General features: G+C 40.1%; 1 protein-coding gene across 15 annotated transcripts in view; it reads left to right on the plus strand.

Annotated features, from left to right (window-relative positions):
• MBD5 (methyl-CpG binding domain protein 5) overlaps positions 1 to 26,952 on the plus strand; it is a 176,059-nt gene that overhangs the window by 96,587 nt on the left and 52,520 nt on the right. For 12 of the 15 annotated variants that reach the window (XR_013930136.1, XR_013930137.1, XR_013930138.1 and 9 more), the window contains exons 6-9: positions 3,254 to 3,935; positions 8,636 to 8,738; positions 9,394 to 9,574; positions 12,684 to 14,822. Coding sequence is in view for 7 of the 15 variants with exons in the window: in XM_080400051.1 (XP_080256177.1) it covers positions 3,823 to 3,935; positions 8,636 to 8,738; positions 9,394 to 9,574; positions 12,684 to 14,822 (2,536 nt within the window). In the remaining 8 variants the exon portion in view is untranslated. The remainder of the gene's footprint in view (positions 1 to 3,253; positions 3,936 to 8,635; positions 8,739 to 9,393; positions 9,575 to 12,683; positions 14,823 to 26,952) is intronic. The other 3 variants (XM_080400056.1, XM_080400052.1, XM_080400057.1) reach the window with 3 other exon arrangements.

A 26,952-nucleotide genomic window follows, 5' to 3' on the forward strand; every position in this document is an offset into this window, starting at 1 on the left:
CCCTACTGGCATTTCAATGCCTTTTTTCAATCACGGAACAGTTTGCCAAACCTAATAGAGCAGTGCCACTGTCTCCTCAGCTGTCCCTTTCAACTTGCAGCTTCGTGTCTAGGCTGCCTTGTCCTGTAAAATGTATTATAAACCCAGCCTCCGCCAGCGATAGGGTGGGCAAGCCAGACCCAGCCAGGTTTAAGTGACTCTCATCCTCTTTTTTTTTTTCACTGCTGTCTTCCTTAGCTTCATTTTCTTTCTTTGGCTGATAACTGGTTATTGGGAAAACACAACAGCTGTCCTTTGTTGAATCAGATTTGAGGGGCTTAACTCTTCCTGGAGAGACCTGTACTATGCTTAACTTTTCTATGGTGTTATGCAGTTAAATAAAATAACGCATAGCAACTCTGCACGTGCAGTTTAATGAAGGATTTCTGGACCGAAACAACAATGGCACCCTCTTAATTTTGCCATTCATGCCTAATAGAAAAGTGCAAGGGTTGCAAGATGTGCTGGGTGTTTTATTGCCTGCTGTTTGTGGAAAACTGCACAGGACTGTGCTGGGGTTTAGTGAGAAAAAATCTCACTTCCATGAGCGTTTTCCTATAAAACATGGCTAGTTACATACTGATTAGCTATGTACTTCTACATGGCTAGTTACTTACAAGCTGCGTACTAAGAAGCTTCCAGGGAGCCTTAGCCCTCTTCTGTAATTCATTGCACACAGGCACATCGGTGATCTCACAGACCCCAACTTGCATATGAGCACAGTAAATTACGAGATAAAGGTCATACTCCTGGATGCTGGGAGTAGCATTGTTCTGTTCTCTGCTTAGGGCGAGTGTGGTACCTGAAGTATTTCTGTACCTGGGGAAGAATAGGAACTGGATTGTTTTACCGGTGCTCTGATTCATCTTTATTTTTTACGTCACTCGAATCTTTGTGTTAGTTTCCAGTTATTTAGTCTCTAGTATTCCTCAAGAAAACGTCATACAAATAATAAACTTTGACTGAAGGTATGTGATTGAAGCAGCCATTTTATTTCAGTTCATTGTACTGAGTAAAAATATTCAGATGTTTTCCACAGAAGAAGCAGTTAGGTGAATTCTTTTGCTTCTTTTAGTACTATTTCAAGCTATGTGCAGTACAGAAAAATGGTTTAGCTGATTAGATGATGATAAGTATTATGGTGGTGATGGAATGGGATGTTAGCTGAGGCAGGGCATTGCAGAAGCAGTAGAAATAGAAGGTTACTTCAAAGCATCGTTTGCTCCTTGTGCAAAAAAGAAATTGATGGCTGTTGCTTTCTTGTAATGTATCCAGTGTGATTGCCCTAAATAGCAACATGAGCCACAGCAAGACTGGGCTCAGGGGTGAGCAACCTCCTCTGCACTAAGTGCTTCCAGTATTTTAAATATGTATTTTCTGATTCTGATTCTGCTGTGCTACAGAAAGACAATTTTCATGAAAAATAATATGAAAATAATTTACCTATTTTAGCCTTACATGGGACCTGCAATTAAAATATCAATGCAGCATTCAGCAGTAATGCTGAAACGAAGGTAAATTCTGCCTTGGTTTTGATGAAACATCACCTGCTGTCTTCTTAATCAGGATAAAACCAATCAAACACCAAAACTTGTAACTGAAAACCTGAGAGAGTCCTGAACTGTTGCCTAGTGCTCTCCAAATCCTTTTTCTGTGTACCAGATTTAGAGATTAAAGGGTAGATTGCTTTCATATGAGAGGTGGCAAGGTGTTTCATGTGACATTCACTCTAACCTTCACTAGCTGGTACTCCATCACCTCTCCGCTGTCAGTGAGCGGGATCTCAACATAGTCTCCTCATCCCTTCCCTGGTTTTAGCTGGCCAAGGATTACATCCTATTGGAGTGCTCCAGAGTACAGGAAAGTTGAAAGAGGTCCCTGCAAAACAGCGCCAGGCTGTTCTAGAAGGCTTTGTCCTGCAGAAAATCGCTCTCTTTATTCTGAAAATCACATGCTATCTTTTAGATTCCATGCACCTTAGTCAAGGTTGTATGTCCAGCCAGCTCCTTTCTTCCATTGTTCTTGTAAATAGCATGGCTATTTTTTTAATTTATGTAGCCTTTTGAACTTCAAATTTATAAGTAGCACATCTAAAGAGAATGTACTGCATAACTGTACTTAAGGGAATATTTTCAAGGACTGTATTTATGCTTCTCTAGTCTTCCTTGAGTGGTCTTGAAGGAAGAAGCTGTTGTTGACGTTAAATATACATGTAATGCGTTGTTGGTACTATTGTTGGAACTGTTGTAGGATTCGAAGTCTTTATGTTCCATTTCTATCTCAAAAAACCTTTTCTTAGTAAAATTGGTCAGGTCTACAGTAACATTTACTATGTTTTAAAGTGTTAGCATAACATTAGCATTAGGAATAAAGCAGAATTGACATGCAATTCCAAATGAAACCTTTTAGCATTGTTACTACAACCGTCACCAATGCCATCTTATGTTTGAGTTCTAGGATTGTTGTTTTTTCTGACACATTTTCTATTTGAATCTCATATTCCAATTTGTCTCACCGTAAGAAAATGTCCAATCTCTAGAGTTAAGTCTCACCTGGTCAACTTGAAAAACTGTTTGGGGGGAATAGCACAGTTCACATCATTCTGAACTTCTGTCATGAAGATTTGCTCATACAGTGTAATCGTACAGAGGGGGTTTATCACTTATGATATTCAGATTGTTTCATAGGTATTCTGAGATCAGTGTATTGATGCTGGCTTTTCCCTTTTTATTATACAATTCTTTGTAAGGTGATTGTTTTAATTTAGTCTAACTGCAGGGTTTTTTCATTTTTATGGATATTATCAACCCTAGAAGCAGCTTCCTTCACATTACATTCATTCAGTTTTATAAACAATTTTTAAAGGGCATTAATTGAGCTAGTCATCTGTTGATAATTCTGAACAGAAGCATATGTGAAACTATTCAGTTAAAAGATACATTCCTTAATTTACCCACACTGTGCATTAACTGTTTAGTAACTGTTGCAGTCTCGTAGCTTTTAAGATGTAGCTCCCTTGCATCCACACAGAAATAGAATGTGCTAGCAGGATCATATTTACTCCAAACCTTATTTTGATGGTTCCATTAAAATTTTAAATTTTGATTCTAAGCTCTTTAAATGGATGCAGCTGTACAGATCTTCATGAGTTACTGAACTGGGCTGGAAGACTTCAGAAAATGGTTCATGTGTTTTCTATATCTGTATTTTTCAGACTGTTTTATTGGAGCCAGGGAGTCATGAAAGAAACTCAAGAAGACAACTTGGATAATGAACGGAAGATAAAAAGAAAACAAAAAGAATGTGGCATATAAAGGGTATAATACCTGGAGGTATTAGATCTGACTCATATTTATAAAAATGAGACGAGCTTTCACAAAATACAAGTTATCTTAGACAGTCATCAAGCTTGGAGCCATGCTGTTGAACTAGAAATTCTCCTTTTCCCCATTCTCCTTTTTGACAGGTAACAAAGGATTGGTGAATTATGATTTTCCCAAGTTGGAAGCACTAATTTTTATCTATATAGTTCATCCTTATGAATATATAAGGAGTTAAACATTGCATATTTAATGTGGATTATAATGGGAAACTGACTCATTAACAAAAATGGCCACTTTTAAGGACTTGGTTTCAAACTGAGCTGGAGCCTCCCAATGCACTTTGTACAGTTTGGGGAAAGGTGTACTGAATGGCTGCCTTCGGGAGGCCATGATGACATGTAGTAAAAGGATATCATCTTACTGTTGATATCTTTGAAGACTCATAAACAGAAACAGAAAAATGAATGGTGGAAAGGAGTGTGACGGAGGGGACACGGATGGAGGGCCACCAGCAGTGCAAGTTCCCGTTGGTTGGCAGCGACGGGTGGACCAAAGTGGAGTGCTCTATATCAGGTAAGGTTATCTGAGGTGGTTGCTGGGTTTGGTTTTGTTGTAGCTTTGCCAGAAGGTGTGGATTAGTAAATGAGTGACTCAGCTCATCTTTTGTACTCAGAAACTTCAAGGGCTTGCTCCTTTGAAGTGCGTGATCATTTTTTCTGCTATTAGTGGAGTCCGCTTGTGTCAGTTGTGCCATTTGCATGCCCTTAACGTACTCTCAAATCTGATATTGCTTGTTCTTGAAAATTTGATAATCCTCGCTATACATTTTGCTTTAGGCGTGAATAGTTCTTTATTACTTATTATTGTCATATGGGTTTTAAAGCTAAGCAGTAGCAGATTTAACCTTAGTTAGTATCTTTATTATTCAAACTTTTTACAATTAAACCAACCAGAGGTTTAGTGATATGTCACGTCTGAGATGGTGAGAAACCTCTGCTGTCTTTTGCCTGCTCCCAGATGCATAGGCACTGCCTTCTCCTTGGACCAGTACAGGCTTTTTGTCAGAGCCCTTGCTGGTCGAATCCCAAGTGGTGAGCAGGCGTGCAGACAGCTCGTGGCGGGTAAGGTGGAGTGGGGCTTTCTTTTTCCATCAGCAACAAGCCTTCAGCTCAGTTCATGCCATGCAACTTTATCCTGACATTCTGTAGCTCTTTTTGCCTAAGTCTTTTCTGGGTTTGTGGTCCAGGTCTCCATAACACTTTTGTGTTTTACTTACCCACTTTTGACAGGAAATGTAAATACTGTGACTTCTTAGTTGCTGCAGAAAACATCAGGTTTTATATGCCCTGCGAAGGTCCTGTGTTTAGTATCGCTGACGTTCTCCAACAAGATTTACTTCTATGGATTCGCCATGTTTCTTATGTAGAAAAAGTAGGAACACAAGCCTAAATCCAAAGTTTTAGGCATTTTATTTCTTTATTTTGTTAGCTTATTGGATTTTTTTTTTTGCTTTACCCTGGAACAGTCACAAAGAAATACACTGAAATTACTATTAAATAAATCTGTTCAGACAAACAGACTATAAATTAAGTGTTATTGGAAAAAAGATCAAAGTTATCTTTAACAAAATACGGGTACGTCAGTTTCACATCACAGAAGTTTAAGTGATTATTAGTCTGTTATTTGCTTAATCTTATTCCACTGTTCTGTGATTAAAATAACCACATCTTCACAACATTTTATGTATTACCAATACAAAATTCTTTAATGAGACAAAGCATACTCCAGTTTTACACTAAACTACCATAAAAGATCAAATGCATTCCAGGATTTCTTGTTTATATTCTCAATTAGCAGAATCAAACAAAATCCGTGTCAGTGATATGCATGTCAAAGATAAATCGCCTTCCCCTTGTATTTCTCATTACAGCTGTAATTTACTGGGCCTCTGCCTTAGTTAAAAATCAATGAGAAAGAAAAAGTTGTGGGTTGTGTTTTTTCCTGTCATCTCTATAGACAGGCATCAGGACATACAATGCTTTGGTATTTTTATATACCTGATGATCCTACCTGCTTTTGAATTTCATTTTATCCCGCTATAAGAAGCAGGTCAGAAAGCTGGTGCTGCTTCTTCAAACCTATGACTAACGTTTTTTAACTAGTAAATTTGGTATAATTCTGACAGTTACTTGCTTTTCTGTCTTCTTTTTAGATACGTTCTCATTGTTCAGGACGACTCACTTCATATTTCTGTTCTGAATTGCCCACACAAAACAGTATTTATTCTATTAATCAAGCTTACCAGTTGCCTTTTTCATCTGGGGGAAGCTTGTATTATTTCTGCCCTCCTCCCAGGCTTTGCCCATACATTTTTTTTTCCCAAGGGTTACTTTTCTAGTTGCCTTCTCTAAGCCATTCTGATTAAGGAGGGGCGCTTAGTATGGTCCACAGCTCTTACATTCTTGCTCGGTGAAAAGCGCAGGGTAGGACACGTTGGTTGGAAAGGACAGAAGTCAAATAGTCGAACCTCCTGCTTGACGGGGAGCATCCGTAGCACTCGATCAGGTCAGCCCTCGCTTTCACCAGCTGCATCTTCAAGGACTGAGTTTCCACAACCTCTCTGGGTAACCTGCTCTGGTGCTGCACTGCCCTTCTGGAGGAACAACCACCCTGAAAATACGCACGGCATTTATCGAGAGAATGAAAGGTCAAACAATATTGACTCAAAAGCTATCCAAGGGAAAATTAGTGTATATATTAAGATCTGACGTGATTTAACTAGAATAGATGATCCCAGCTGAGTAAGGACTCATTCTATTTGTGCCTCCTTATAAAGCACGCATCTTCTGTCAGCTGGCAACAGTTTATTTGGATTAAAAGCATTAACTAACCAGTGTTTATCACCTGGTAAAAGCAGTGAGCTGAGTCTCTGCTTTTCATAGTAAAACACTGCCTTAAAGTAAGACCTAAATCTCTTCTTCAGTTTACTGTTCGTCAGTAGTCATCAGGGGAATGAACTGGGAAAAGCTCTTTAATAATAGGAACAGATTTCACAACTGGCAGTAACAGATCCTAATGTATTTTATAATCTGCTCTTTCTTGCTTCTTTGGGAGGCCTAAAACTTCTGGATGACCTTATGTGCTGAAAAGAACCTGGTAGTTTCTTAGATAGGAAGCTGTGGATTATCCTTTGCAGTATGAGGAAATTTGTGCACACACAAGATACTTCGCGATTACATAGGTCTGCCCAGGAACAAGGCAGAAACAGGAAAAAATGGGCCTTTTTAAATTTTTGTTGTTTCTTATGGAGAAATAACCATGCATATATGTGCAGTAGGGATGCTGAATCCCACATGCCACAGATCTGGTGGACTGATCTGTGCAGTCCTGATAAGCGTGAGTATCCAGACCGTCCTTTACACCACTGATCGTCGGTGCAGTACAGATGTGCCTTGCAGGTCTGTCGTTTCTGGGCTCTGGTATATCTCCTTGTGCCTGAACTGGAGATGGGTGTGCAGGCAAACCAAATGCCAAGGAAGGTTATTTAAAATTGCTTTATTCTAAAAATAGGGGGGGAAATGAACTCTGATGGTATAGCTTTACTTTTGCTGCTCAGTGAGCCCTTTTTACTAAATAAAATGGCATCCTGATTCCAGAGCATTTTCCCAGGGACACCTTTAAACGCGAGTTTTTAAGCATCACAGAAAGTGTCTGTAGAGGTTCTGTGTGTAGATGAGAGAGTGTAGAGCAAACGCCATGAGTTCCTTGCACGAGTAGCTGTTACATCTTCAGGTGTGGACCTTGCCTGGGGTGAGCAGTCGTTCCTGTGTGCATAGTCAGAACAGGTTGGGAAAACCCAAAGCGATCAGCCAGCACTGGAGATGTGGATCCAAAGTAGAGGACAAGTGATACTCACAGAGTTAAAATGTGATCATGGTAGCAGCGTGGTTTAATCAGTCTATAGCTGAATTTAAAATAAATAAAAATAAAGGGTAATTTCCCCCTGCTCCCTCAGTATTTCAATTTAAGACAGACTTTCTGACCCATCTATCGCTTCATACCTGTAATGTTATTTTTAGATTGCTCTTTTATCTTGTTTACCCTCAGAACTGTCACTGTTACACATATTCAACCTGGGCAGTTGTCTCTGAAATAGCTAGTTCAGGGCAAGTCTGGCAAATAAATTACTTACTTAAACTGTCAGCATAACTTATTAATGTCAGTTGCATATGTTGCTTTATATGTGACTTAGTTCTTGTGCGGAATTAGGTGTTTATACATCGGGTTTTAACTACGAAAGTTCGTCATAGTTTGGAATTCTGACTCTTGACTGTTTTCATGATCCAAACTATTCCACTTAAGTTGGTTGGGTTTTTTTTAAATAAGGGCTGTTTAAAGCTACCATTAAGAACCAGTGTTTTAGCCAGTCCTCATAAATTATTGTATTCTTTCCCTGATAAACAGTTTAGATGGCTAAGCAATAAAGAGCAATCTGGAAGTTAGAAGCTTGTGACATGAGAACTTTTTTCATCTTATGAATTAGTGATTTTGCCGTAACAGAATTTCCAGTGTCCTATTTTTGGATATGAAGATAATGATTTTCTGGTGGGAGTTAGAGAAATCCAAGTGCAGTTTATCACAAACTCACTGGACTGGCTTCTTGGTGTAAAACTTCTCACTTTGAGTGAGAATGAATGAAACCAAACTGTTTATGAAACTAAGAGACCCAACCCCAAACAGTTTTCTTACTGTGCCCCCTTTTCTTGTTGTCTCGTACTTCTCCAAAGACACTTCTGTGGTTTTTTTCTTTTTAAATTAGGTCCCAGTCCTGAAAAGTACAGATGACTGTCATGCCTGCATGGAACGGCAGTGATGTGATGGAGGGGGAGGAGGTCCATGGGGACTGCATTCTGCCTGTGTGTTATACTTCAGAGGAGGGAGAAAAATAATCTTAGTATAGCTAGGCAGTAGTTAAGGCTTTCAAGCAGGACTATGATGTGAATAGTAAATATCAATAGTCTCAGTTTCTTTTCTTTCTGCACTTGATGTGTTTATCTTTCTATAATAAAATCATACTTAAAATTTGTGGGGGTTTTGGCTGTTTTTTAGAAGTATCATCTGCGTTCTGGACTAAAAGCAGGAAATACTATGAAACAAAAATGTGAAATCTTAGCTGTGTTAATTTAAACACACTCTATGCGAGCTGTTAGGCTGGGAGATAGAAGTCATGACCTATCAGATAACTTGTATTCATCATTTCTGTTCCTTTACAGTCCCAGTGGGTCTTTATTATCCTGCTTGGAGCAGGTGAAGACTTACTTGCTGACTGATGGAACATGCAAGTGTGGCCTAGAATGTCCTCTTGTTCTTCCCAAGGTAAAAAAAAAAAGCATTATTTTTGATCTCTGTGCTATGATCTTTATGAGCTAACTATGTCAGCTGATGTGCTATGCCATGACTTAATCTCTGTTCAGATCATATATATAAAATGAGGTAAGTGGTGTACACCCAAAGATATACCATAAAATACAAAATTAATCTCCCCTCTGCCTTCTCCCCTCGTGGAAAAGATCTGACTTGGGGTTTATGGTGTTTGAACATTTTCCTATTTGGAAACCTACTGTCAACAGAGTCATGTTAACATGTGAGAATCAGAGTGAGACGCTGACTTAGGTGATAGCTTCAGTGTCAGCTTCACAATTTCATGGTCTATACACAAATGGTAAACTTTTCTTCTTAAACACACGTGGGTCCTTTCTCCTTTTTCTCCCTACGCTGTATACTGAGGAGTGTTAAAGTTCTGTTGCTAGATGACAACTTCCATGACTCTGTTTACTTATTATAAATACATTCACTTTTTATTCATAATTTTGAAACAACTGCAAAGGTATCTCTTGGGCAAGTAGGAGCAGTCAGCTAGCTCTAAGGAACAGAGGCAAATCTAATTCTATGTAAAATTTCTGATTTAGGTATATTGCATGAGTTTGCTGCCTATAATCATTATTTTAAATGTTGGAATTTTTACTCTCAGGTCTTTAACTTTGATCCTGGAGCTGCTGTAAAGCAAAGAACTGCTGAAGATGTTAAAGCGGACGAAGATGTCACCAAACTATGCATACATAAAAGGAAAATTATTGCTGTGGCTACGCTTCATAAAAGCATGGAAGCACCGCATCCTTCACTAGTTCTAACTAGTCCTGGTGGTGGAACAAGTGAGTAAAATCCTGCAGAATCATTCAATTACCTAATTTTAGATATATGTAATTAATATGCAGAAGCACCCCCAAAAGTCTAATGTATCTATGAGTGCAACAGTAAACAGATTCAAGGAAAAAATAGAGGTAGTAATTAGAGAGATGTAGGTAGATAGAAGATGAGTCTAAAAAGCAGGTCATCCCAGACTAAGAGCATGATTTTCTTGGAAAAGATATCAGATTGTTCTAGACAAAGAAAATACATTAGCTCTCATCTTTTGGAACTGTAGTAATATGTCTGATATTCGGTCACATGGGAAATTAGAGAAGCAGAATAAAGTGATTATAAAGGGATTAGAATGTGGCTAAGGACTTGGCTAAATGGGAAATTGTATTGCAAGGCAGAATATACAGAAAGAGAAGATCTCCACTGTAATTTCTCAAGGATTATTTTTGGGGACCAACCCGGATTAGCATTTTCATTATCCATATCAACAAAAAATGAGGTAATTTGTTGATGGATGAAGTTGACAGGTATTATCAAAACAAGAGAGGATCAAAACATGTTGAAAAACCAGGGGATCATTGAGACCTGGAGTGAAAGAAAAGGTATAGCAACAAATCCTGTTAATTGTAAGGTTATTCACCTGGGGACTAGTGAAAAAAGCTATTAGCTGTAAATTATTGAGCTGATCAAAGATGCCTGTGAGCAGTACCAGATGGCAGTATGGTGCAGATCAATGTGACTCTGAGAGAAGGAAGTACGAACGCCGTTGTATGCTTACTGCCTTCCTCCGCCACTGTTCTCGCTGGCGGCACTCAGGCTGAAATAGAGCAGAGGCTTTTCTCTTAGTGAACTGCAAAACCTGTTTTATGAAAGTCATCTAAAAGCGTTTAGCTTGTTCAACCTAGCAAAATGGTGGCTTGAAGGAGATACGATTGCCGTCAATAAAGGCATCAGGAGAATCAGCACTAGAAAATAAAGCTACTTCAGCTAAAGGACAAAGTTAGCACTGAAAGAAACAGCTACAAAACCAGAGTGGCATAGAAACTGAAACTGTCAATTAGGTGCTTTGTAAGAATTACAAGGAAAGGTTCCAAAGCAGTCTTACACGTCCAAATGGTTAGGACAAAGGAGTGAAGGTTACTTTTAAGACAGCGCTCGGTTAAGTTTATAGTGATGTTATAGTGATATACTCTGATGCATGCAACTTCTGAGAAATGGCCCTTGATAATCTGAGAGATATTTTGCACCCCTATATTGCTGCAATAATAGCTGGCTAATTGCTGGCTGCTCTGTAGCTTGACTTCATAGTGGAAAGTTTTTAAGAGTATAAAAATAAATAATAAATTTCAGATACATAGCCAATGCTACGATACCAGTGCTGTTCATAGTACTGATGTGCTCTTGCATTTTCAAATTACTATTTACGATTTTAAAGCTTTTAAAAATTGCGGTTTTCAATGTCATGGTTTGGGTTTTTTAAACAAACAGTGCAGTTTCCCAAATGACTATGCGTTTTCCTTATTTTTTTTTTATTCTTTATGGGTAGTACTCAAACTACATTTCTGTTTTCAAAAAATTAGCAAAATGAAGGAGGTAAAACCAGCTGAATATCAAAGACACAAGTCATGTTTATGTGGCCTTGCCTTCTCTGTTGATCAGAATTTTGTGCATTAAGCAAAGAAGAAAATATCCCAATAAATTGCCTTTGTAAACAAAATGTCTTTTCATTTATGCACAGTTACATTTTACTATTTCTTTGGTCCAATATTCAAGGTGAGGGTTCTCGTACACACTTGTTTTGCAGTTCATTCTGGAGATTTGTCCCCTAAATGAGACACTGGTTGTATTTTGGGAAAGGTAATATGTTTGTTTCTGTCATGATGTAGCCGGTTGAGCAAATAGGATGAAGGCAGGATTGTCAATGCCATCTGTCTCCTGTGGCCAGGCTGGAGGAAAGAAGGGAATTGGGTTCTTGTGAGTTGAGGAATTTAAAGGCACCTCTGAATTCATTTGAACATGAAATCTCTAGCTCATTATCCAAGTTTAAGTTTGCATATTCAGAGGCTGCATGCCAAGCACTCCAAGCTGAATTACAATTTCCCAGAGCAGCAGAACTTGCAGAAAGTCCGCCAGACTTGAGCTGCTTGTGATGGTGTTCTTAAAGTAAAACATTGAAAAAAATCTTTTTAAATAAAACTGGTATTAGTGGACAGAAAAGGAAAGTGGTCTTGTGCTTCTAGGAATGTCTAGTCTCAAAGCCGGGATTTACTGGGGGGGGGTTCTGTTGCGGGGAGGCTCGCATGTCTGCATATCCAAATATCCCCAAGGCTTTTATCCTGAAAACAAACGGTAGAGCCCCTTCTTAAATTAAGCATCTTCACCCCAAGCAAAGCTCGTTGCAGAAGCTGCAGGGAAAGTAATACAGGACGTGATATAATGTATGTCTTTGCGTGTTCAGCAAGGCAGTTCCCAGGACCAGATGAACTCAGAGGACTGGAACTCGGTGCCAGCGAGTGATGTGGAGTAGCTGCTTCCTGCCTTGCACAGCCTCGGTCTCTGCAGTGGCCTGCTTGGCTGAACAGACATCTAGGCCAGAGCTGTATGGCATGGCTCCCCCGGCATCCTCACCGGGGACCGCAGCTGGGGCAGGACCCTGCTCGCGGTGGGGTGTGGGGAAGCTGGGCTGAGCCCTTGCTGGGCTTTGTTCCTCCTGGACTCGATAGGTGGCGCCAGAGGCTCCTTTTCCCTGCACAGGGATCCCCTGCTTGCTCCTCCCGCCAGCTCTTCCAGCGGTACCCAAAGCGGTGATGCTGGAGGTTCAGGAGTAGGACACGAGTTGATGGTTAGAAAGAAAAGACGGAGGGGAAGGACAAAGATTTAAAGTTGTCCGTATTTATGCACTCTTTATCTGGGATATGGAGATCTATACTGCTGCGCTATGTAATAGGGTAGCATGCACTGTTCCAGCAACTACTTGATGGTTTAGGTATTATTTCTGTTGAGGCAAAAGTTTAGCCAAGAGGCTTTCTAGCTTTTATAAATATTTTCACACGCAGTAGTTTTGCGCTGAAATGTGTGACAACAGATTTCAAACCAGTAACTGTTGTGTTTTTATATCAGGTGCAACTCCAGTAGTTCCTACTCGAGCAGCAACTCCAAGATCAATGAGGAATAAATCACATGAAGGAATTACAAATTCTGTGATGCCAGAATGTAAGACTCCTTTCAAGTTGATGATAGGGGCATCTAATGCCATGGGTAGGCTTTACATGCAAGAAATGGCTGGAAGCCAGCAACAAGAACTTCATTCTGTCTATCCTAGGCAGAGATTGGGTAGTAATGAACTTGGACAGAAGTCTCCGTATCGTGGCAGTCATGGTGGGATGCCCAGTCCAGCTTCATCAGGATCACAGATATACGGAGATGGCTCAATCTCTCCTAGGACTGACCCACTTGGAAGCCCTGATGTTTTCACAAGGAACAATCCCAATTTTCACGGAGCACCCAACTCTAGTCCTATTCACATGAACAGGACACCTCTGTCTCCACCATCAGTAATGCTACATGGTTCTCCCATACAGTCATCCTGTGCAATGGCTGGAAGGACTAATATACCTCTTTCCCCAACCTTGACCACAAAAAGCCCAGTAATGAAAAAACCCATGTGTAATTTTTCAACTGGTATGGAAATACCACGAGCAATGTTTCACCATAAACCGCCCCAAGGTCCACCCCCACCTCCTCCACCGCCTTCTTGTGCTCTTCAGAAAAAGCCATTAACATCAGAAAAGGATCCACTTGGCATACTTGACCCTATTCCTAGCAAACCAGTGAATCAGAATCCTGTTATCATTAACCCAACTACTTTCCATTCAAATGTCCACTCTCAGGTACCTGTGATGAATGTAAGCATGCCTCCTGCTGTCGTCCCTTTGCCAAGTAATCTTCCTTTGCCAACGGTAAAACCTGGTCACATGAACCATGGAAGTCATGTTCAAAGAGTTCAGCATTCTGCTTCAACTTCCCTTTCTCCTTCACCAGTGACGTCCCCAGTTCATATGATGGGATCCGGGATCGGAAGGATCGAGGCTTCTCCCCAAAGATCACGTTCTTCTTCCACATCATCAGATCATGGAAACTTCCTGCTGCCTCCAGTAGCTCCACAGTCATCGTGTAGTGGTATTAAAGTTCCTCCCAGGTCTCCAAGGTCAACAATAGGGTCACCGAGACCATCGATGCCATCTAGCCCTTCCACCAAACATGATGGACTTAATCAATACAAGGACATCCCTAACCCATTAATTGCTGGAATGAGTAATGTATTAAATCCTCCAAACAATGCAGTTTTTTCTACTGCATCGGCTGGAAGCGGTTCCTTGAAGAGTCAGCCTGGTTTGCTGGGAATGCCTTTAAATCAGATCTTGAACCAGCACAATGCTGCCTCTTTTCCAGCAAGCAGTTTACTCTCAGCAGCAGCCAAAGCACAGCTAGCAAATCAAAATAAACTTGCTGGTAACAACAGTAACAGCAGTAGCAATTCTGGACCTGTTGCCAGTGGTGGCAACAACGAAGGACATAGCACTTTAAATACCATGTTCCCTCCTGCTGCCAATGTGCTTCTACCAACGACTGAAGGGCAAAGCGGCCGAGCAGCACTGAGAGATAAATTGATGTCTCAGCAAAAAGATCCTCTGAGAAAACGAAAGCAGCCGACCACTACGGTGTTGAGTTTGCTGAGACAGTCTCAGTTGGACAGTTCCGGAGTTTCCAAAGCTGGATCTGATTTGATAAGAAAGCAAAGTCAAAGCTCCTTTCCCATCAGTTCTATGTCCCAGCTACTTCAGTCCATGAGTTGTCAAAGCTCTCACATGAGCAGCAATAGTACCACCAGTTGTGGGAGCTCAAATACTGCTTTACCTTGCTCTGGTAACCAGATGCATTTTGCAGACACCAGTATGAACTCTGGCGGTCTCCAGAACTCGCTGGCACAGAGTTTACCCTTGCGAGGGGAAGGTGTGCACTGCCAGAACACAAACACTAACTTTGTCCACGGTACTAGCCCGGGCACAACCAACCATCTTGCAGGTTTAATAAATCAGATGCAGGCTAGCGGGAACTGTGGGATGCTCAGTCAGTCAGGAATGGCTTTAGGAAATTCCTTACATCCAAACCCACCTCAGTCAAGAATCCAGGCATCCTCCACGCCAGTGATACCAAACAGCATTGTTAGCAGCTGTAATCAAACAAGTCCTGAAGCAGGTATGTTTCCTTTTAAAAGGATACCCCTGTGTTTGACTGCTTGGAAATACATGATGACTGTTTTTAAATGGGTTCCTTTTACACATCTGCTTTTTAAACTTGAGTTTACCAATATGAAGAGTATGCCTATTTCATGCTGATATCCACATACTCAACAACAACACAAGTAAGAAAAATACAATTGTAAGCTAAAATAGATCTCCCTTTATCTGAGCAAAATCATCCTGGCCTCCTTCCTGTAACAACTCTTGCTTCTTTTAACTGCCACGCATTTACATGGAGTCATTCCACGCACTTTTGTGCATGCCCAAGCATACACTTTTATCACTTGCCCAAATAAATTACGGTTTTTTTCGCAGCAAACCCTGCTACTTCCACCCTAGAATGCTGTGGCTAACCTAGCAGTGTATGTCCGGGCTATACATTTGTTCTTTACTGCTTGCATTAAAGTGTTGGTGTTACCAGATACTAGGAGTACAGAAGTTTACAAAATAACCCGTTTCAGGGACAGCGTGGGAGAATGCCGAGTCTGTGTTTGCCTTTATCATGATAATTTTACTAAGCTGGTAATTAAATGGGTGAATTAACTGTATATTCAGTTGGAAGAGTATAGAGAGAGATTTCCTGGTTTATTCGTCAGTGAAGACTTGGAGAGGAAACAGGTACGCTGCTGTTACTGTCTCCGTGCTGTTTAAACATTAAAAGGGAGATAGCTCAAAAAATTGTATTTCATTTAACTACTACTGATTGAACAAAGTATACGGTTTTGGAAGATGGTACCGTGATATTTCTTAAGCAGAAAGAAAACCTTCCATTTGATGTTTAAGTCTTTCAGCTTGGTTAACTTTCAAAATGTGTGTTTGATACAATCATAGCTAAACTTCATCAGGTCAAATGAAAGTGACTGTAAGCATGCAAGCAGCCTCCCTCATTAACCCAAGAAAGAACCTGATATGTATTCCTGAGCTTCCTCCAAGGGAACTGTTTATTCCTTAAAATATGGAATGGAATTATATAAAAACTGAATTACATAAAAATAATTTTCTAATATTATGCTGGTCACAGCTTCTGATGACTTTTAAGGGTTTCTCTTTCCATTCCTGGGGAAAAAAGGCTTTTTTTTTTTTTTTTTTTCCTTAGCTATATTGGTGGTTCGTGTTGCAAGCCAGCCGCTATTAATCCTTGCATGGCTGTTTTGCCTTGTCATGCTGACAAAGAGGGGAGTGTTTCCTGATGTACTCTGTCTCTTCTGAGACTTTGTACTCTCTTCTGAACAGAACAAAGGTCTGGGTTTGCCTTAGTAGCTTGTTTCCGTGTCCCTCTAAGCATACTAGAAAATGCCTTTAGCAAGGATTTTTTGGGTTTCCACCTCTGTGGAGCTCAGTGGGGAGCACTGGTAGGTATGGGTTCTTCTGAATTGTCGCTGTCCACCCAGCTGAAGAAAGCTGTGACGTTATTGCAGCAGTGGACCATGTTAACTCGCCCTCCAGAGAGCAGAAAAAACTGAATGTGATGTGAGATAAGAGCCTGCGCAGCAGCGGTTACCATCAAGAAGCTGAGCTGTAGCAATTCACCCCATGTGGAGCAAGGGTTGAAAAGGCTCGAGATTAACAGTTGTTTTACATTACATAAAAGTTATCAATGAAGTGTTGCTTAAAGACTATTAAAGTAGGCTTCAAAGACCAAGAATCCGAGTTCATCCCGGTGCGGGATCTTCTCACCTCTGCTCCATCAGTTTGCCCCAGCCTTATGCCGTAGCTTCAGCAGGGTGGTGACTGGGAGCACTGGTGAAAGCTGCCTTCGGGCCGACGGCACAGCTTGGCAGCATTCCCCTGCTAGTTAATCAGAGCCTTTGCTTGTATTGCCAGTCCTTGTCCTCAGGCAAGCTGAATTTCTTCCTGAGAAGACAAATCTGACAGAACAAATCTGTGCATGTGTCAAAGCCCCATGAAGAAAAGTTTTGACATAAACAGCCAGTTCCGTTCTCCTCAGTGTAGGAGAAGCAGTACGTGTAGAACCCCACTCAGGACTTCTCTTCCACTGTGGTATTTCCACAGAATGGTACTTTTAATACCCTGGAGATAGCTGATAGAATTCTAGCGCTATAATTATAGGGCCTTAAAGTGACACTTTTTTCCGTATGTAAATGGTAAATGATAGTTCTGCGCAGGGAAAGACTAGAAAGATTTTAATATGTTCTGTTCCTCACTACCGAAGGGCTTCGTGCCTGTAGTTCTAATGCTTGCAAAATACACACAACCTGCAGTTAATTATTTTATTAAATATCCGTGATGGCTAGAAGCCTAGAAACCTGTTTTCTTCTTTGAGATGAAATTTCAGATTCTGATATCTTTGTGTTATTCCCAGGGGCAAGGCCCTAAAACGGCGCATAAACCTTCATCCCGCCTCCCGCCTGAGTCATCGCCGCCGCGCAGGCCTCAGGCATAAGATTTAAATCTAATCCGTAGCCTGTGAAAATCCAGACTGGGGCTTTTTGTGTTGGCAGGAGGGTGGAAGCATTCTTTCCGTGAAACAAGTGTGAAATGTTGAATATATTGCATGAATAATAACTTTTAAAAAGAAAAGTTAGTTACCAGTCGTCATTCAGTGACAGGTAAGAGGAATTATTGGGGATTGTTGTGTGCCAAGGCACAGAGAGTCGCTCGTTCTGGGGGCTGGAGCCGAGCAGTGTCAGCCATGCCCTGAGAACCACGCTTGCCAGAGCAGTTTAGCTGAGTAAGATGTCTTCAGGAAACTCTTGTGTTCGTATTGGAGTTTGTGGCTTTTCTTTTTTTTTCCCTTTTTTTTTTTTTTTTTGTGCTTTGTTTTGAAGTATTTTAATTGCTAAATCTGTTTTCTGCTTCTGTGCCAGCATTCAAAGTAGCTACTAATCAGAAAATAGTTCCTGAGAGAAAAAAATGTGGAGAATCACCACAATTAGATAGCTGGTTATTACCTAAGCTTTTAATTATATTTTAACCGCATGGACCAAGTTTTATTATTCTAGCTTTTGTTTTCTTCTTCCGCAGATAGTATCTTTAGTTTCCAGGTAACTTTCAGTATGAGTGTGATGGAATTAACAATTAATAAATGCAGAAATAAAAATCTCTGCTTATGCAGTAGAAAGCTGTTGCAGTTTTTCAGGTTTGAGCCCTTGAAAACCAGTTATGCTCAAATTAATTTTTATTAACAATTTCAGTCTCTCAGTTACATAGTATTTGGGTTATAAACAGTGTTTAATAACAGGTGCCTTATAGGAGAGCTAGCAACAGAGCTGTATAGATTATGTAGGGCTATCCCTTTGAAAAGAGTCCATTTTCTGCCAGGAGACTGGGTTCTAAACTCTTTTTTCCCAATGAGTGGTGTTAATATTTCTGGTCACCTTTGACACTGTATTCCTCATTAATCAAGCCCTCGGACTTCTGAAACAAGCTGAAGGTAGAATCCAGTTTGCAGTTTTAAGATTTATTCATTAAGCCACTTCACCTCTCTTTGGATTTGTCTGTTCTTTTTGCAAATTTGTTCTTTTTGACTGCATCACTGTGTGATGTATTTTATTGCAGAGTTTGGTTTGTTTATTTTTTTCTTGCTCTTACCATGTGCCTTTAGTCCAGAAGTTCTCCTTGTAGAAAATCTCTCTGTGTGTTGAACATGGAACACACAAATCCTGCTAAGAATGCAACATGCATAAATGATGGGCTAGATGAAAATAAGTGAATAATGTTTGGGAGTAAAATCTATATATGGCTGATAAGGGAAATCAAGGGAACTAATATAATAACCATAGCAAACAGAAATAAAGATGATAAGTTGTCTCAAATATCTGAACATCAGAAATATGAGAAACTCTAGGTCTAGAAGTTCAGTAGTGACAAATAAAGAGCAGATTTAGCAAACAAAAGCAATATCCCTCCCATAGACTCAAAAGAGTAATTTTTGCTGCTGAAATTTACAGAATAGAAAATACTAAAATATAATTAAGTAAGGAGGAGCGCGCAGGACCAATAACAGTCAGTGAGGAGCTTCTATCCCACTCAAACAGAATTTATTTTAATACAGCCAAGTACAGTGTGATATAATTGGGAATGGAACATTGCCTTGGAAAACAGTGACTGAAGAACGGGGTTTAGGAGGCTTTGATTTAATAGACTTAATGCAAACTGTCAGAGCAGTGATGTAAAAAAAAAAAAAAAACCTGAGTGGATCCTTGCTTGGAAACATAAAAATTGGAATATGCAGTGGAACTGGGGATGCTCCTGTCTCTGGATATAGTTCAGAAAACCAGAATTAGGATGTGGCATTCCGGCAAGTGGTCACTCCTCGTGAAAGGTACAGAACTTTCAAAGGAGGACAGCAAAATTGATAAGGGGGGTTATTGATCAGACCTTGGGGTGTAAGTCCGAGGCAGCATCTCCTCTGTTTTACAGAAGATCCTGAAGTCAGGCTCACCTCCCACACTGCGAGCTTGTCAGGAGACCACATGCCAGGGAGTCGGGCTGGATGCGAGGTATTCCAGCACTTGGGAATGCCCTGGAATCTGCTCTTTCAAAGAAGTAGCCAAGGAATAGTATCTGTTCCTACAAGTATTTATTCTTGGGCACTATCCGAAAAGGTGGAGGGCTGAATAATTTTTGGCTGGTGGGCAGACATTTGCTAACATCTTCCAGTGGCGGAAAGCTGGTGCATTCAGCATCGAAGGAACGAGTGGTTTCGTTCTGACGAGAATACTAGGTGATCTACTCTAGCAGAGAGTGTGTTGAGTATACGAACAGAATGTCACAACCCAAGTGTCCATAGGGCCCTTCTGAATGACGATAGTGGTTGCCTCTGACCTTAGCATCCGTTCAGCTCAGTTCCCTTCTTGCTGCCCTCCCATACCGCCCTTCAGCTGGCACAGAGAACAGCCCTGCTTTCACGCTCACGGCCCAGAGTACTTCTGCATCGGTATAAAACATTATCATATAACCTCATTATTGGGATTTAATCCTGGTGTAACCTAAAGAAGTCAGGAAAGATATTTTTTTTTCCTGCCAAACTGAGCGTTGGCTAGAGCTTGGCAAAGTGGAGTGGTCAGAGGTTGTCCTTTTGCAGAATCAGAAACTATCTTGTTGATAATCAGATCGCAGCTCAGAGAAAAATCATTTCTGAGTCAGACCTGCCTGGGTTTTTTCTCTTCTACAGCAGCATGGGTGGATGGGAGACAGGTCCCAGTTCTCTGCTGTTCATAATGTTTTGGTTCCTCTTGCTTTTTGCCTGTGTAGCTTTTTGCCTGTGTAGCACAAAGCTCTGTCCCCTGAGGAGTGAACTGCTTTAGCCTAACAAAAGGATTTGTCCTTAATCTAGGTGAAAAATACTGATGAAAAGTATTGTTTCAGATTTTAGTTTGTGAACCTGTGTTTCTCTGTAGTTTGGGGTACGTATTCTTCCTTACCTTCTGGGAGAACTGTGAATGTCAGTGCTTTAGATGGAAAGGAATGATGCTGCAGTCACGTCCGTATTTTGATGATGTGAGGAACCTAAAGCATAAAGTTTTACAGGAATAAAAGGTTAAATTACTATTGGATGTAGTGGTAGTTATCAATACACTGTAGGATCTTCTTTCTCTGAAAATGGTCTTTCCTGTGCATCAAAGAAGATGGAGTATTTCATAGTATATCACATTAAATATGTATAAAGTGGCATATTCTAGCATGTTTCTGGACTTGCTCCCCAAAATTACTTTTATATTTCATAGAATTATAGAATCAGTAGAACTTTATTACTTAAATGCAGAAGACTATCTGGCTGGCGTCCTTTATGGGGCTTGTTACGTCTTAGAAAAATTTTTTATTAAACTGCTACAACCCCTAGACAGGATGCCAACCAGCTACTCTTCTAATTATAAAGACAATTAAAATGTTCTATTGATTTTAGGTTTTAGCATTTATATAAACATACAGAGGGACTTGTCTCTGGTGGTGGGGGTGGGGGAATCACTGTTATTTAAATCTGGAACTACTTTTCAGCATTCTACTTTATTTTCCCTTGTAACTCTTTTTGGGAGGAAAAAGTGATTATTTTTCTATTCAGGTGAGAACTGTAAAGAATGGGGAGAATGTTCTCCATGAAGAATAAGGTTTCCAGGCATGGGATGTGTATGGTAGGTCGAGTCTGCTCCCTTCCCTGCCATTGAAATGAAGATTCTCATTTATTTTCTCTTTTAACTTTTATTAGAAGATTTATGAACAAAACCACTCTCATTCTCTGAACATAAAGGAATTACTTAGTAGGTATCAGCAATCTTGTTAGGTAAAACTTAATTGTTCACATGATAGGTTTTTGTGCAGCCGGTGTAAACATACCTGCTGCCATGAGGGTTACAATAGAGGAAAAATTTGGAAGTGGAATAGACTTTTCTTTTCAAATTACCTCTATTTACGAATGTTTATTGTTAGCAAGTGCTAGCAAATTAGAAAAACTTGGGAATCAGCTCAATCTCTACTTAATTAACTCAGTTGTTTGGTACAGGGAGCTGAAATGAGTAAGCTTCTAATTTTAGTAGAAGTGGAAAAAGGAAATATAGGAATGATTTATTTATAGCTGCATCAGGCACATTACGCTGGTTGAGTTTTGGTGAGTGACGACCATAAGAGGTAACACGCGAGGGTTGTGGTGGGGTCACGCACTGCCGCTTCTGCGTCTTGGGGCACCTGCTCTGAGCATGAGGCTCTTTAATGAAAGGGGTGCAGTTACATAGACCGCTACTACATCATTCATCCTTGTCTTTGAACTTGATCCCATCGATGTATATTAGCTATATTCTGAGTTCATCTACTGTTTGGGCCCCTTCAGGCACTGCCAGGCCTAGTTTGTGAATCACAATGGCATTACCTCTGAGGTGAATACCAAGATTAAAAGTTCAGCTCTGTTTAGCTCTGCTTACCGAGCACATCGCCTGCTTAGACACACAGCTTGGGGTTTTCTTGGGTTGCTTTGTTTCATATCATTTGAATTTGCCTGTAACTCACAGTCTTTTACTTAACTGGACTTACCTGGTTAGCGTTTTAACTGCCATACGTTGTTCTAGGAGTTTGTATTAATAACAGAGGATTTGTAAAAGAATAAGAATGATAAAATAATGCAGAAATATGAGTCTTACTTTACTAAAGATATTATTGTGAAGAGGAAATTAATTTATTAGATCAGATTTCCCATACATATTTAGCTCTCACCGTGTTCTGAAAATATTCTGAAGCAGAACCAGTGGGCAACACCAAGACTTGCTACAAGGTGGAATGGGAACTATTGGAAAGAAATAATGCTTTGTATCCCATTTTTAGTTTCCCAAATTTGCAGTAAAATGTTTTACCTCATCTACAGCGCATCTCCCACAACTGTGACTGAGGGAGCGATACAGGATGAGATCAGGCTAAGTGCCAACGCTGAGAGAATGCTGAAAGACTATCCCTTCATTCGCATGCTGTTGTCTTGACAGTTTTTTACTAGAAGACTGCTTCTGCTTTCTGTGAACAGCTCAGCACATCGGAATAGTTTTCCCAAAGTCATTTTAAAAGCAGCAGTGATGCTAAAACACAGAAGTCGGAAGAGACAGGGGCAAGGAGAAGAGCCAAGGCTGAAATTCGGTCAGGTAGCTTTAAAAAAAGCGTAATTTTAAGGCTTTCTGTTGTCCTAGAAACTGCTTTGGGCTTTTTGCCCTTCCCCCAAAATTTTGACAGACTCCTTCTTGGCTAAGTCACTTTTCAGAAGATGCAGAGACTGTATGCTGGAGTCCTCAGTGATTTTCATCCTTAAAATAATCTGTAAAACCAAGAATTTGAAAAACACTGTTAAGAACAGGGCCAACATTACAGCTGTTTTGTTGTAAGTAAAAAAAAACAAAAAAAAACCAAAAAACCAAACCACTATCATGCAGCATTATGCCACTGGTAGTCATAGTAATACACTCAGCTGCTACAGTGATAAGCATGATATTATGGATAGGCAGTTAAATCTGTTTCACAGAAGAGCACCTTCTGTGCGGATGGGGTATTGTATATGAGAGGAGTTCACATTTTTAACTGGTTCTGCTGGGCCGAGAAGGATGTTTTATTTATTGGTCCATTGTTCGTGGTTTTGCTGGTGTCTCAAGGGAGCACGCGATCTCGATAAGGAGACCAACTGACAGTAGTTTGCGGTTAACAGCTGAATTATGGTTTCTTCGGAAGTGAAAGCACTGTAATAAATGTGATACCAGATAAATATCTTAAATGTTTTCCATTCCAAAAAGAAAATGGAGAATATAATTATAAAAATGTACAGCTCTTGGTGCTAAGTTTATAGGTAATTGATGGAATATGTAGTTAAAGCAAGAACATGGTGTCTCAGATTTTTAAGGAATATGAGGTCATATCATTTCCATCAGCGATTATACTTCTGGGAATGTTAAGCCTCTTAAAGTCGTTAATTTGATAATATTGCCACTGATGTAAACTGTGTGGTCATACGTCCGAGTCATTAGTATCGCAGTAGCTTCTGGAGGCCTCGCACGTGGATTGGGGACCCTGTGCGGTAGAAATTGCACAAACCATTTGAGATATAGTGGTAATTACAATGCCTAATTGATCTTCAGTACTTTCACACCTTCATGATCTCAGGGTAAGGCGTGCAGTGAAACTTTCCTCTCTCCACTCTCACTGGATCTTTTTGAAAGGATTGTGCAGTTTTCTTCTGCAAGAGCTACTGCATTTTACCAGGGGAGAAGATGGAAGTGGTGGAGAGTTTAGCAAGAAGCTCAATACATGGCCAAGGAGTTAAATGTGAGTTTCTGGCAAGGGTTTCAGAAACACCGAATTTTCTAAATAAAAAAAAAAAAAAAACCAGTAAAGAAAATACAAATATAAAATAAAGCTAGCTGCACTTTTATTGAAGATGCAGAAAAGTAAGAATTGAGAAAGTGGTATCTATAACATTGATTTGTTCTCAATTCTTAACATTTTATAGGTGTTAATGAGTAAGTCCTGCACTTTTAGCTTCCTAAGTACTTAATACAACTGTTTTATTGGTTATTTTTATGCTGCAAATCCCAGCAATGTGCTGTTGGCACCACTGAAATATTAGAATACATAATGGATAGTTTCTTATAGGGAAATTATTCTTAAGCATTGTATAATAGCATTTGAATCATCATTTTTAATTGGTATTTTTTTAAGTGCAGTTTTTTAGGAAAAGACGTATGTAGTTAATGTTCTTTGATTTGGTAGAAATACTTTTAGCATCTATGAAGGCTACAATAGTTTGCTTTCACTTGGAATTGTCTTGCTTATAAGGAGGCTGAGCATTATTCACAGTATAAGAAGTTGTTACATTTCCTACATATTTTTATGCAGACACAATGCTGCTGCTGCTGCAGAAATGATACATGGCTTCTAACTCTTTCTTTTTGTTTAGCTGGAAATCAATAGCCCACAGCCAACTTCTTTTCCTGAGGACAGCCATTGAAGCTTGCTGTACAAGTCTTCATATTGTTCAAATCTTAATATTGTTTAAAAACCAGGACTCAAAACAAGATAGTCCTCCAACTATATCCTACCGCCCCAGTAACTTTTGTGTACATACGTGTTCCTGTCTTTTCATGATAGGACAATGCTCAGATATTAATGATAAATACCTTCCACTCTAATTTCTTTATTTTAAGTGAGCAGGGAGAGTGAATCTTCTCGAACACAGACTGATTTCATAATACCCTTTATTTTATTGTATCTGGTGAAGAATACCTGTCAAGCAATACTTCAAAAAAAAAGGAATACAGATAAAATCCACACAGAAAAACAAACCTGCTTTCAAAAGAAAACAAAATTAAAATGCTCATAAATAAAATACTATAGCCCACAAAGTACTAATTTTAAAAATGAATATCCTGTTCAATTTCGATTTATTTACTCCCAAAGCATTCATTTGACACTCTAATAGAACAATAGATCTACTTTTTCAGCATTCTGGATATTTCTTCTCACTGCATTAAAAAGACGGCTCCTTTTTCTCAACAACTGGCAAAATACCTTTTGGCAAACGTCTGTCTCTGCGAGAGCTGGAAGCTAGCATTTGTCTTGGGCTTTTATGGCTTTTAGTCTCACTCCTGGGTTTTTTCATTCTACTCTTACTCTTAAGAGCTGATTATTAAGGACTATTGTTTACTGAGCTAACGCGTACGATGCCTTGGGTTTCCAGGTTTCAAAATACCATGTTTTTATGAAACCTGGAAGCAAACTTGTGATTTCCTTTTAGCTTTCAGCTCCCATTCGCATTTCTCATCGAAAGTCTCCTGTCACCTCGGAGCCTGGACACTGTAATAACAAACCATTTCATATTGGAGGTCTGGGTGAACTAGCGCACTCTTGAAACTCTTTGGTGCTGCGGTGCATCTTCTTTTTTTCTGGCTGTCAGCCTTCTGCAGGCCTGAAGGAAATGCAAGCGGTCAGAATCACGGTCCTGTTCTCCTTACAGCACTGCTGGCCAAGACAGCTTGTTTGCGTAGGGATCTTTTTTCAGCTGTCATCCACCATCTGGTTTCCACTGTCATCCTGGCCTCTTTGAAAATTCCGGTAAATATAATGTATATGTCAAGCTATCACTCTGAGTAAAAGACAGACCTCAGAGGACATTGAGTCAGCTCCAAATCGCCACTGCTACATGTTGGTGCCACTGCCTGATTTGGAAGGACAGGCTTCTTATTAGGACTCTCCTTCTCTTGGACTCGCAGTGTAGCTTAAACCGTTGCTTTGGTGAGGCATGTTAGATTTTTCCATGCTGTTTGCAGAGAATCCCACATCTTCATGCTGCTGGTGCCGCGCATCGCTTTCTTCTCATTGTGCGTGATCTCCTTGTGAGTCAAAAAGACGGGACTGCTCACGTTCATGCTGGATCTTGCATTTTGAAACTGGGGAAGGGCAGCTCAGACGGCTCCCCGAGGGCTCTTGTGGTCCTTCCAGAGGAAGATGGCCTTCTGCGCCTTGTCAGTGCAGCACTATCAATCACAATCACAGAAATCGTATGTGTTTTATAAAGGGGAAAAAATAAGTCAAGATTTTGTCTTTGGATTGGGGCCAAATATTCAGGAGATGTCTAGCAGCACTATATTTTAATGAGAATGGGTGTGCATGCATTTCTTCATCTGGAATATTGACTTGTTGGAGATGGTATTTTGGAAGAGATCCAGAAAATCATATTCTGGCAATTCAGGCTGCTGCTAGAGATAGATTTGTCCCAGAATGCAGTTGTAAATATTGTATTAGCTTCTACCCAGCTACTGCTACTTCCCTTCAGAAAGTCCTATGGTGTCATTCCATGAGCTAGGTTTGACAAAAGCTAGGGGGTATTTGTCTTCTTTTCCTGCTGAAGTCATCACCTCTTCAACCCCCAAGCTTCTCAAGTCTGCATTGAAATAAGGACACATTTTCTTCCTCCTACTCAGAATCCATCAAGGTGTTTCCCCCGCACCCCTAGTAGCAATTAATTGATTGCCTAATTAACCCAGCGAAAGGCCAAGTGTTGAATGCCCTCTGGACACCTCAGGTTAGAGCTCCAGAAGTGGTGTTTGATTGGGGTTAGAAAACAGAGCAGGGTTTGACAAAACCCTAGCAACAGTTTCACAAGTTTGAGATTTGCTTCACACCAAATACTCTTCCATGTGGTCATTTACCCAAGCAGAATGGCAAATAAGATCATCAATAAATGAGAAACAGAGATTAGGTCCACTGGAAAATACCAAAATTAGATTTTTATATTCATGAGAGCTCTATATATACAGTAGTTTTCTCATGCCTGAATTAAAAATGTATTCCTGTGCAGCTTAACACATTGAATGTGATTTCTACTAGTGAGGGAAGCTTTTCTTAGCCACTGAGGAAAAAGCTTGTATATCCATCTTTCCCCTGTTGCAGGAGTAAAGGGTTTTCAGAACAATACTTCCTGAAATAAATTGCCTTAGAAAGTCCAGTGTATCAAACCATTGCTGCTGAGCTGATGGTAGCCTGGTTTTATCTGTATGACAGTGAGATGTTATGTGGAAGGCCATTTACAAATGGGAGGAATAGCCATCTGAAGGTATTGAGGTGTTACCTGGTTCATCTTAAACTAGATTACAACTAGGAAG

Source organism: Falco punctatus (assembly GCF_963210335.1).
Source record: "Falco punctatus genome assembly, chromosome: 8".
NCBI lineage: Eukaryota > Metazoa > Chordata > Aves > Falconiformes > Falconidae > Falco > Falco punctatus.